Genomic DNA, 12,527 nt, shown 5'->3' with positions numbered 1-12,527 from the left:
GGTGATAATGCTGCCTGCTTTTTATTTACAATGTCACCTGAAAATGAGAACAGGTGTTCACATGGCACTGTTGTAGCTGGCATTGCAAGGTAGTTACATGCCAGATATGCTCAACATTCGTATGCACCTTCATGCTTTGGCCACCATTCCAGAGGACATGCTTTCATTCCGATGATGCTCGTTAAAAAACAAAAACAATCTGTTAATTAAATTTGTGACCAGGGCCGACTCCAGGCACCAGCTTGCCAAGCAGGTGCTTGGGGCGGCCACTCCAGAGAGGGGCGGCAGGTCCAACTATTCGGCGGCAATTCGGCGGACGGTCCCTTACTCCTGCTTGAAGCGAAGGACCTTCTGCCGAATTGCCACCACAGATCGCGATCGCGGCTTTTTTTTGGGGGGGGGGGGGGGGGGGGGGGGGGGGGGGGGGAATGTTTGTCTCCTGCTCTGTTTTACCCACATTCTGCTATGTATTACATGTAATAGTAGTCTCGGATGATGACCCAGCACATGTTATTCGTTTTAAGAACAGTTTCACTGCAGATTTTACAAAATGCAAAGAAGGTACCAATGTGAGATTTCTAAAGATAGTTACAGCACTCGACCCAAGGTTTAAGAATTGAAGTGGCTTCCAAAATCTGAGAGGGAAAGGCATGGTGCATGCTTTCAGATGCAACATCCCGATGCGGAAACTACAGAACTCGAACCACCAAAAAAGTAAATCAACCTTCTGCTGGTGGCGTCTGACTCAGATAATGCAAATGAACATGTGTTGGTCCACACTGCTTTGGATAATTATCAAGCAGAACCCATCATCAGCATGGACGCATGTCCTCTGGAATGGTGTTTGAAGCATGAAGGGACATATGAATCGTTAGTGCATCTGGCACGTAAATATCTTGCAACACCAGCTACAACAGTGCCATGCGAACCCCTGTTCTCACTTTCAGGTGACATTGTAAACAAGAAGTGGGCAGCATTATCTCCTGCAAATGTAAACAAACTTGTTTGTCTGAGCGACTGGCTGAACAAGAAGTAGGTGTGAGGGTTTACGTCCCTTGTTACAGGGTAGCACGGTCTAGTGGCCAGAGTCCATATTACCGCCCCTGTTTGCTCGGCAGCACGATCTAGTGGCCAGAGTCCATATACCTGCCTCTGGTTACAGGGCAGCACAGCCTAGTGGCCAGAGTTTGTAGAATTGCCCTTGGTTGCAGGGCAGCCCGGCCTAGTGGCCAGAGTCCATGGAACAAGCCCTCGTTACAGGGCTGTAGGACCTTACTACTGGCTCAGCAGGGGGGTTCTACCAAAACACGCTGAGGCTTACCGGGGGCAAGGTACCAGTCCGTCACCTCCCCCGGTCGCTTCCTACCGGCTTGGGAGTTGGGGTCTCCCACGGATCCCAGGGTTCTCCGTGGGTCTCCGGGTCTGTCGCCTCCCCTGGTTCTTCCTGCTGTAGGGGTTCGTGCCGGTCTAAAGAAGCCTCTGTTCCCGGCAGCTTCAAGAGCGTCGGCTGGTCCTCTGCAGGAGCTTCCCAGTTAGGTCCTTCCCCTGCGGCCACCAGCCCAGACTGAGCTGAATTCCCTCCCTTTATACTCCCTGAGCACTTGGAGCATGCCCAGTACGCACAGGGCGGGACTTCCTCCGTCAGAGCCACTGGCCTGATGTCGCTGGGGCTAGTGCGGGGCGGGGCTGCCCCATCACACACCCTCCCCCTTAAGAGGGATCCCTCGGGTTGGTCCTCCCCCTTCTCCCCGTCTGGAAAAGAAATCCGCGTTAGCGTGCGCTTTACCCGGGCGATGAAATACGCGGAAGTCATAGGTTGAAGTGAGAGGTACCAATGTAGTATCCGGGGGTTCGTGTCCTTCATACTATCTATCCATCACAAGGGGGCATGGTCTGCGATCAGCCTGAAGTTATTCCCCAACAGATAATAACGTAGGGCGTCAATGGCCCATCTCACCGCCAGGGCCTCTTTCTCTATTATGGAGTACCGTTGCTCCCGGGGGAACAGCTTACGGCTTAAATACAGTATCGGGTGTTCTTCCCCATCCAATTCCTGGGAGAGTATGGCCCCCAGGCCTACTTCCGAGGCATCTGTCTGAAGTATAAATTCTTTTGGAAAAAGTCTGGATGTCGCAGGACTGGCTCATGCGTGAGTCATTCTTTCAGAGCTTCGAAGGCTTCGTTGCATTCTTCCAACCACTGCACTTGTCGAGGCTGTGAGTTCTTTGTCAGGTCCAACAGAGGGGTGGCTATAGATGCAAAGTCTGGCATGAAGTGGTGGTAATATCCAGCTAGGCCCAAAAACTGGCATACTTGCTTCTTCGTCTTGGGGACGGGTACGTCTCTGAGGGCTTGCACTTTGCTGATTAGGGGCATCAGTTTCCCACCCTCCCCCACCGTATATCCAAGGTAGGTTACCTCCTCTTTCCTGAGATGGCACTTCGCTGGGTTGGCTGTAAGGCTGGCTGATCTAAGGGCCTGCAACACCCCAGCCAGATGGCATAGGTGGTCCTCCCAGTTGTCGCTATAGACTACGATGTCGTCTATATACACCGCCGCATACTGGTTGTGGGGTTGTAAGACCTTATTCATCAACCGTTGGAATGTAGCTGTGGCTCCGCGTAGCCCGAACAGCATCATAATAAATTGGAAGAGGCCGAACGGTGTTGAGAAGGTTGTCTTCTCCTGGGAGTTTGGTGTGAGTGGGATCTGCCAGAATCCCTTGGTTAGGTCTAAGGTTGACAAGTACCTCGCTCCCCCGAGCCGCTCCAACAATTCGTCCACCCGTGGCATCGGGTATGCGTCGAAGCGGGAGATGGCATTGACCTTTTGAAAGTCGATGCAAAAACAGGTAGTCCCGTCAGGCTTTGGGACTAAGACGATGGGCTGCACCACTCACTTTTTTGATTCCTCCACGACCCCCATCTCTAGCATTGTCTCCAGCTCCTTTCGGACTGTGTCCCACATTTTCCGAGGTAACGGCCAGTGGTGGTCTCTAACCTTCTGACCAGGAGTGGTTGTGATATGAAGGCTTGTCAGGACAGTTCGTCCTGGGCGGGCGGATAAAACGTTGGGAAACTCCCCTATCAATTGCTGTATTTGCTCTCGCTGTACAGGGGCGAGGCCTACCCCTAACCTCACCGGCCTCGGGTCCGGGTGGTCATCTACTAGGAGTCCGAGTTCAGATTCCAGGGTGGACGGGCCAATGAGCAGGGCTTCCAGGTCTTCAGAAGATTTACATGGTATATGTGCATCTCCCTCCATCGCCCCGGTAGCCAGACCTCGTAGTCCACTGGTCCAATCCTCCGGATTACCTCGTAGGGTCCCTGCCATTTGGCTAGGAGTTTTGATTCGGCCGATGGCAACAAAAGCAACGCCCGATCCCCGGGGCCGAAACTCCGTCCCCTAGTTCCTCGGTTATAGAGGCATTCTTGGTGTGCTTGTGCCTGTATCAAGTTTTCCCGGGCGAAAGCACCTAGTGTTCGTAGCCATTCTCGCAGTTGCAACACGTATTGGGTGGTCCCGAGGACTCGGGTCTCCTGGGCTTCCCACTCCTCCTTCAAGAGGTCCAGGATCCCCCAGGGCTGCCTGCCGTACAGGAGTTCAAAGGGTGAAAACCCCATCGATGCCTGGGGTACCTCCCTGATGGCAAACAGCAGGGCTGGCAACCAGGTGTCCGAATGCGTAGGGTCCTCCTCCACGAACTTCCGTAACATGGATTTGAGTGTACCATTGAAACGTTCCACCAGGCCGTTGGTCTGGGGATGATAAACTGATGTCCGGAGGGTTCGTATGTGGAGGAGGCGGCACAATTTCGCTATCAGTTTAGAGGACATGTTCGTGCCCTGGTCCATTAGGATTTCCGCTGGTATCCCGACTCTAGCAAAAATCTTCACTAGTTCGGTAGCGATCGCCAGTGCTGTGGCTGTCCGAAAGGGTACGGCTTCAGGGTAACGCGTCGCGTAGTCCACTACCACTAGGATGAAGCGGTTTCCTGTCTTACTTCTTTCAAGGGGTCCGACCAGGTCCATCCCAATCCTTTCAAAGGGTATGCCAATGACTGGCATAGAGATCAGGGGTACCCAGGACACACCTTTTGGTCCCGCCAGTTGGCATTCCGGGCCAGAAGTGCAGTAGTCCCGGACCTCCCGGTGTATGCCAGGCCAGAAGAACCGACGAGCTATCCGCTTTGTGGTGGCCTCTGAGGGACCAATAGCTGACGGAATGTCTCCTGGGCCTGCGGTTCCTGCACTACCCGATACATGTGATCTTGCCATATCTCAAAGTGTGGACCCTGTGGGGGCCCCGGGGTCGAGCCTTCATCGGGACCCAGGCTAGTGGCCTGTTCCCAGGCCCTACTTAGGGTCAGGTCCTCTCTCTGTTCTTGTACAAAGTCCACATCCCATTCCAGTTCCATTTGAACATCCTCGACTGACCAGGGCCTTACAGGGGGGTTGTTCGCAGGGGTCTCTCCCGGTGCCGATGTCCCTTCTCCGGGGTCATCCCGTGGCATGTGTCCGAGCAGCCCCAGTTCCGGGGGCCTCAACCCGTCAGTTCGTGGGTTGGGCTGTTGGTACCTCCAGAGAATCTCCCCGAAGCCCGGCCAGTCTCATCCCAATACTACCGCGTAGGCCAATCTGGGCGCTACGCCCACGCGAAGGCCCCCCTCCCAGTGGCAGACCTCTATCTTCGCCCAGGCTGAAGGGTAAGGGCGGATGTCCCTATGTACACATTGTAGGTGGATTTGGGTGTCAGAGTTTGAGGTTTGGGACCAGCCCCCCCTCCGTTTGAGGGTCTGGCACCCCGAGTCTATGAGGGCATTTGTGAGGATCCCCTCGACCTGTCGGGGACCACGAGCTTTCCCAGTCCTCTCTTACGGGCCCTTCTTCCGGCGACCCAGACTTGTCCATAATTGCAGTCCATAAACTGGCAATCCTGCTGAAAATGCCCCTCTTGTCCGCAGTCCCAGCACCCCTCTCGGGCTGCGGCGGGTCCCAGGCCTTCACCCGGTGGGCTTCCTCTCTCTCGTGGGGAGTGGGTCCCTGTGGGTCAGTACCCAGGCTGCCCTGTGTCTGGGCTCTGGACTGGGGAGCTTCGGGGTCACGGGGCGAGCGCCGGACAGTGGCTCCCAAGCCCCCAATCCCTGGGGATTTCCTTTGTCCAGCCCGCCCCTTTGTCCGGAGCTTCCTGTTGCCCGGGGTGGCGCCTTGGTCCCCTCGGCAGACAAGTAGTCTTCCATCAAGGTCACTGCCACTGAGAGGGTTGCCAGTCAATGTCGGCGTACCCAGGCCCTTCCTCCCAGGGACAGGATCTGAGTGAACTGCTCCAGTGCCACCATCTCCACTACCTGGGGTCCGGTTAAGCCTTCTGGGTTCAACCACCTCCAACAATGGTCCCGTATCCGTTGGGCCACAGCCTGGGGCCAGGCCCCAGGAGGGTACTGTTCTTTGTGGAGACGTTGGCGATAGGTCTCCGGGCTAATGCCGGTGTGGTCCAATATGGCCGCCTTCACCCAGGGGTATTCCAGGGCCTCCCTAGGGTCAAGGCTACGGTAGGCGGCCTGGGCCTGTCCCGTCAGATAGGGGGCTAGTAAGGTGGCCCAGTGCTTGGGGGGCCACCTGGCGGTGGTCGCCACCCATTCGAAGGTCACCAGAAACACCTCCGGGTTGTCCTCTGGCCCCATCTTAGTGAGGCATACCGACAACTCCCCTACATTCTCCCTGGGTCTGGCCCCAGCAGGTACGGTGGCTGCGGCTCCTGCCGGGTGTAATAGGGTGGCCAACTGCTGCATCAGGCGTTCTTGTTGTGCCTGCTGTTGGATAGCCAAGTCCCAGAGGAGATGCAGCTGGTGCTCTTGATGCTGGGATATCAGGAGCTGCTGCTGGCTGGCCATCTGCTGCATCATCTGCACCTGTTGCTGCTGCTGTTGGGCCGCCTGCTCTTGCTGCTGTTCCAGCATCCACTTTAGGAGCTTCTCCGTCTCCATCTTGGGGTTTAATGGGGTTCCCACAGTTAAACCCTGTTCCCACAGACCTTTCAGCAGGCCCATATTGCTGCCCACATTCTCCACCACGTGTGAGGGTTTACGCCCCTCGTTATAGGTTAGCACGGCCTAGCGGCCAGAGTCCATATAACCACCCCTGGTTGCAGGGCAGCACGGCCTAGCGGCCAGAGTCCATATAACCGCCCCTGGTTGCAGGGCAGCCCGGCCTAGTGGCCAGAGTCCATGGAACAAGCCCTCGTTACAGGGCTGTAGGGCCTTACTACTGGCTCAGCAGGGGGGTCCTACCGAAACATGCTGAGGCTTTCTGGAGTCAAGGTACAAGTCCGTCACTTCCCCCGGGTCGCTTCATACCGGCTTGGGAGTTGGGGTCTCCCACGGATCCCAGGGTTCTCCGTGGGTCTCCGGGTCTGTTGCCTCCCCTGGTTCTTCCTGCTGTAGGGGTTCGTGCCGGTCTGTAGAAGCCTCTGTTCCCGGCAGCTTCAAGAGCGTCGGCTGGTCCTCTGCAGGAGCTTCCCAGTTAGGTCCTTCCCCTGTGGCCACCAGCTCAGACTGAGCTGAATTCTCTCCCTTTATACTCCCTGAGCACTTGGAGAATGCCCAGTACGAACGGGGTGGGACTTCCTCCGTCAGAGCTACTGGCCTGATGTCGCTGGGGCTAGTGCGGGGCGGGGCTGTCCCGTCACGGTAGGACTGAGTGGACTTGCAGGCTCTAAAATTTTTGGATTGTTTTATTTTTGAATGCATTAATTTTTTTACATAATTCTATATTTGTAAGTTCAACTTTCATGATAAAGAGATTGCACTACAGTACTTGTGAATTGAAGAATACTATTTCTTTTGGGGGTTTTTACAGTGCAAATACTTGTAATCAAAATAAATATAAAGTGAGCTTTGTATTCTGTGTTGTAATTGAAATTAATATATTTGAAAAATGTAGAAAACATCCAAAAATATGTAATTAAATGGTATTCTATTATTGTTCAACAGTGTGATTAGTCGCGAATAATTTTTTTAATCGTTTGACACCCCTAATTATTACGTTAAAATTCCCCCCTATTCACTTGTTCTAGGACATTTGTGTCATTGTTTACTTTGATGCAAATTTAGAGCTAGAAGCAACTTTGTAATACATATAAATATCCCTAAAACACAATACTCTAAAAATAACATTTATCACAGCACTGAGAAATATGTAAAGAACTGTTGAGATGTTACAATGACCAAATATACATTGGAATTCTACTAGCAATTATCACTGAATTCTTTTTTAGGAAAACATGTACATTTAATGGCATTAAATGAGAAATAACTAAAAGGAGAAATGTCTTTGTTGAAAGAATACCACTCTGCGTGTTCCGATCAGCACTCTGGGTGCAAGGTTCTATTTAGAGTTCCACATTTCGATCATGCTGGATGCTGCACACCACCCCTAAAGGCTTAAAGGTGCTCAGTACCTTCCAGAATTATATACCAAATTCCAAACCACCAAGAAACCTGTCTTCTTTCCAATGGAGTAATAAGTCATCCCACTGACAAGAAATGCACATTGAAAACTGCTGTAACACACCTCCTACAATGTCTTTATTCATTATAGAAAAGTATTATAAAATACCACATTGTGTGTGAAGGCAGGTGTGTCGCTTGAGTCACACTGAGTCGTGTGTGTCTGCTCTGCTGATATTTCATGCACTTTACATTTCCCAAGGAACATTCTAGGACCAGATTGTCCTTAGCCCTAATGTCAATACATAGATTGTGGAAGGCACAGGGAACATCCTATGCAAGGGCCAGGACCAATCATGATCGCTGCATTCAGGGAATGCTCTCTCCATGCATCCCCAAAGTTGCAAATCAGCCCAAAAGTGGTGGAGATGGGTAAGGAGGAGTCAGGGCCATGGCCCCACTTCCTATCCATGCCTGATTGGACAGGCTGCCTGATTCCAAGGGATGGTACAATTTGCACACTTGCCCTTCTGCCTGGGGAGCTCTGTCTATCAAGAGCATTAGTGGCCTCCAGCAATGCAGTACTCTAGCTCCTGAGGTCAAAACCACCACTGAGCTCCCTCTGGGAGGATATGCATTGCCCCATGTGAGGATCGAAGCACATGCAACTTTATCAGAAGTATTTTTCAATTAATCTAATACTAGTACTGTATTGCTTTATCATGAAAGTTGAACTTACAAATGTAGAACTGTGTACAAAAAATAACTGCACTCAAAACCAAAACAGTGTAAAACTTTAGCGCCTACAAGTCCACTCAGTCCTACTCCTTCAGCCAATCACTTAGACAAACAAGTTTGTTTACATTTGCGGGAGATAATCATAGAATCACAGAACTGGAAGGGACGTCAAGAGGTCGTCTAGTTCAGTCCCCTACACTCAAGGCAGGACCATGTATCTAGAACAGGCCTGCACAACATGCAGCCCACGTGGGCTCACTGTGTGGCCCGCGGGCAAGTGGTTGGAGGCGTCCGGGATTTTTCCTCCCTCCCCTCCCTTCCCCTTACGCAGAGTGCGGCGCAGCTGATTGGGCGCCTGGGCTTGATTTAGCTGCTCCCATTGGCCTCCAGCAGGCAGAGTCCCTCCCCCGCTCCCCTCCTCCCCCCGTCTCAGCGTCGCATCGCAGCACTCTGCGGGGGAGGAGCTGTGTGCTCCGCAGCTTGTTTGATTTGACTCCACATGGAGTGGCATGGTAGTAAGGGGAGTCCCGGGGGGCAGTCAGGGAGCAGGAGGAGGGTTGGATGGGTCAGGAGTTCTGGGGGGACTGTCGGGGTGGGGGGAGGGTTGGATGGGGCGGGAGTTCTGGAAGGGCTGTCGGGGTGTTTGTGTGGAGAGGGATTGGAACAGTCAGGGGACAGGGAGAGGGTTGGATGGGTTGGGAGTTCTGCGGGGGGCTGTCAGGGGGTGGGGAGTGGTTGGATGGTGCGTGGGAGTCCGCGGGGGTGTGGAAAAGGGTTGGGGCAGTCAGAGGACAGGTAAGGGGTAGGATCCTGGGGGGGCAGTTAGGGTGGGGGGGGGTCTCAGAAGGGGGCAGTCAGGGGACAAGGTGGGGGGGGTTTGAGGGTTCTGAGGGGGGTGGGAATTGGGAGGGAGTGGATGGGGGCGGGGCTTGTGTGGGGTTCTCTCCCTGTCCTCTTTTTTGATTGTTGAAATATGGTAACCCTAAAAAAAGCGGTGCCCTGGCTCGGCAGGGAGGAGCTGCCTTTCGGAGGCACCGGAGAGCCAGAGCGTCAGCTTACAGGGGTGGTGAGCCCCAGCCATGGAGGAGCCAGCGTGGCACAGGGGGTCAGCAGCCCTGCAAAGGCAGTGACACCGCTATCGGGGAGCAGCCACACTCCCCACCCCTCCTGCCCAGGCTGTAGCCTGGGTCCTGCAGGCTGCGGCAGATGCATGCGGTCGGCAGCCCCCGTGTACCCCCCAGTTTCCTCTCGCCATGCTTGGACTTTGCGGCTCCTGGGCATGTGAGCTGCCGGGGCGCGGGGCCCTGAGCCTGCTCCTGGAGGGGCAGTGGTGGCTCACACTCCCGGGAGCTGCAGAGCCCAAGCACAGCAAGGGGGCAGCCGGGAGGCGCATGGGGGGCTGGTGCCTGCATGCATCCGCTGCAGCTTGCAGGAGCCCCCAGGGGGCAGCGCCGGGTAGCAGCCTGGGCAGGAGGGGTGGGGTATGTGGCTGCTCCCTGCTAGTTGTGCCACCGCCTTTGCAGGGCTGCTGCTCCCCTGCACCGCGCCAGCTCCTCCATGGCTGGGGCTCACCGCCGCTGCAAGCGAGACGCTCTGGCTCTCTGGTGCCTCCGGAAGGCGGCTTCTCCCTGCCGAGCTGCTGCAGCGGCCCAAGTGAGTAGACTTGGGGCGGGGGCTGCCGGAATGGGGTAGGGAGGGCTCGCGGGGGGGCTGTGCACCCTCCAGGGGAGTTCAGGAGGCGGGGAGGGGGGAACCTGGTCTGGGGAGCAGCCCCTGGGCAGGCTGGCCCCTGGGGTCTATAAAGACTCGTTGGGATTTGCCCCTCAATGAACTGATGTGCAGGGGGGGAGGGGGGTTGTGTTTTGGGAGGGTTGGGGGGGGTTTTGGCGGCACTGGGGGGCGGGGTTCGACCCTCAGCTGTTTTCTTTGAAGCAATATGGCCATCGCCGCTTTATGAGTTGTGCAGGCCTAGACCATCCCTGACAGGTGTTTGTCCAACCTGCTCTTAAAAATCCCCAATGATGGAGATTCCACAACCTCCCTAGGCAATTTATTCCACTGCTTAATCACTCTGACAGGAAGTTTTTCCTAATGTCCAACCTAAACCGCTTCTTGTTTACAATATCACCTGAAAGCGAGAATAGGCATTCTCATGGAACTGTTGTAGCCAGTGTTGCAAGATATTTACATGCCAGATGTGGTAAAGATTCATACGTCCCAACATGCTTCGCCCACCATTCCAGAATACATGCTTCCATGCTAATGAACGGTTCTGCTCAATAACAATCCAAAGCAGTGCGGACTGACATGCGTTCATTTTCGTTATCTGAGTCAGACAGAAGGTTGATTTTCTTTTTTGGTGGTTCGGGTTCTGTAGTTTCCGCATCATTTTAAGACACCTGAAAACATGCTCCACACCTTGTTCCTCTCAGATTCTGGAAGGTACTTCAGATTCTTAAACCTTGGGTCAAGTGCTTTAGCCATCTTTAGAAATCTCACATAGGTACCTTCTTTGCATTTTGTCAAACTTTCAGTAAAAGTGTTCTTAAATCGAACAACATATGCTGGGTCATCATCCAAGACTGCTATAACATGAAATATATGGCAGAGTGCAGGTAAAACAGAGCAGGAGACAGAGAATTCTCCCCCAAGAAGTTCAGTCACAAATTTCATTAATGCATATTTTTTTTTAAAACGAGTGTCATCGGAATGGAAGCATGTCCTCTGGAATGGTGGCCAAAGCATGAAGGTGCATACGAATGTTGAGCATATCTGGTATGTAAATACCTTGCAATGCCAGCTACAACAGTGCCATGTGAACACATGTTCTCATTTTCAGGTGACATTGTAAATAAAAAGCAGGCAGCATTATCACCCGTAAAAGTAAACAAACTTGTTTGTCTTAGCGACTGGCTGAACAAGAAGTAGGACTGAGTGGACTTGTAGGTGCTGAAGTTTTACATTGTTTTGTTTTTGAGTGCAGTTATGTAACAACAAAAAAATCTACATTTGTAAGTTGCACTTTTGCGATAGAGATTGCACTATAGTACTTGTATGAGGTAAATTAAAAAATACAATTTCTTTTGTTTATCATTTTTACAGTGCAAATATTTGTAATAATATAAAGTGAGCACTATACACTGTCTTCTGTGTTGTAAATTGAAATCAAATATTTGAAAATGTAGAAAAACATCCAAAATATTTAATAAATTTCAATTGGTATTGTATTGTTTAACAGTGCGATTAAAACTGTGATTAATTGTGATTAATTTTTTGAGTTAATTGCATGAGTTAACTGCGATTAATCGACAGCCCTCATTTTTATGCATTCGAGTACATTTCCTCCAAAGAAAAACTCGGCAGTACAGATAGTGGAGATAAGCAGTTGGTTGTAAATCATGATCAACATGCTACTCATTGGAAAGTTCCCTCCTTTTAGGGATTAACTTGTGAAGAAGAAATAAAGCCAGAAAATTCAGCTGTGGTTATTTGAAACACCAATGTCTTTGTCTAAATACTTTTGCCAGTCTCTCTCAGGCTTTTTGCCAGACAGCACTAAATAATAGTGTTTTTTCTCTAATACATATGGATCTTACCATAACAAAGAGTGCAGCGCCGAAATGTTTCTAAGAATGGCTCATAGTCATCCTCTTGATTAATATTTATTACCTGGAAAAATCCAGTATCGTCCATCTAGACAGAATAATAATAAAAGGATTTAGTGCAGAAGGCAAATGGTGAGTTTTACCTTAAAACAGTTTCTTTGAATACTGTAGAATTGTGTTCACGGCAGGCATTCATAGAAAATTACATTCATTCCTAAGTGTCAGAAATTCAACCCCTAAGCCACCCACAACCAACAGCAATTTTGTATATTCTCCAGCGTGACTAACTTCAGTGACCCTGAAAACCTCTAGAAAAACCTCCAGTTTCCCAATTACCCTTCAGCGATGAACTTGGGTTCCTGCTGTCTTTGCGCTGGGCTCTGACTTGGCACCTCCACACTGAAGTTTTGCCCTCTATTAGGGGCTGGGGTGTTCCAAATCTCAGAGTCAGCCAGCTTGTGTGATCTGGAGCATTTCATTTGACACACAGTTAATTCAGTAGAAAACTGGTGTGACTTTAAATGCGTGTCCAAAAACAAGGCACTGCATACTCTAGTTTTCCAAGCAGAAGTACGAATTGAGAAGAATTCTCAAAACAAAAATGCTACATTGAGTGTTTCCAAACACTAGCTACTCCTTACAAAGTGATGGGCCCTGTCCTTCAGTGTCTTCTTGAACAGAATTCCCATTGACTTCAATGGAGGGGTTCAAGGACTGCATGCTGAAACTGGGAATCA

At 51.7% G+C, this 12,527-nt stretch overlaps 1 protein-coding gene across 1 annotated transcript in view; it reads right to left on the bottom strand.

Annotated features, from left to right (window-relative positions):
* Positions 1–12,527, bottom strand: part of LOC117871710 (collagen alpha-6(VI) chain-like) — a 48,534-nt gene that overhangs the window by 22,934 nt on the left and 13,073 nt on the right. Inside the window, exon 6 of the mRNA XM_034759486.1 lies at positions 11,782–11,878. Coding sequence (XP_034615377.1) covers positions 11,782–11,878 — 97 coding nt within the window. The remainder of the gene's footprint in view (positions 1–11,781; positions 11,879–12,527) is intronic.

This window comes from Trachemys scripta, chromosome 2 (assembly GCF_013100865.1).
Source record: "Trachemys scripta elegans isolate TJP31775 chromosome 2, CAS_Tse_1.0, whole genome shotgun sequence".
Taxonomy (NCBI): Eukaryota; Metazoa; Chordata; order Testudines; family Emydidae; genus Trachemys; species Trachemys scripta.
Note: the sequence above shows the minus strand (reverse complement) of the source record. Positions and strands in the feature narration are given on the sequence as shown.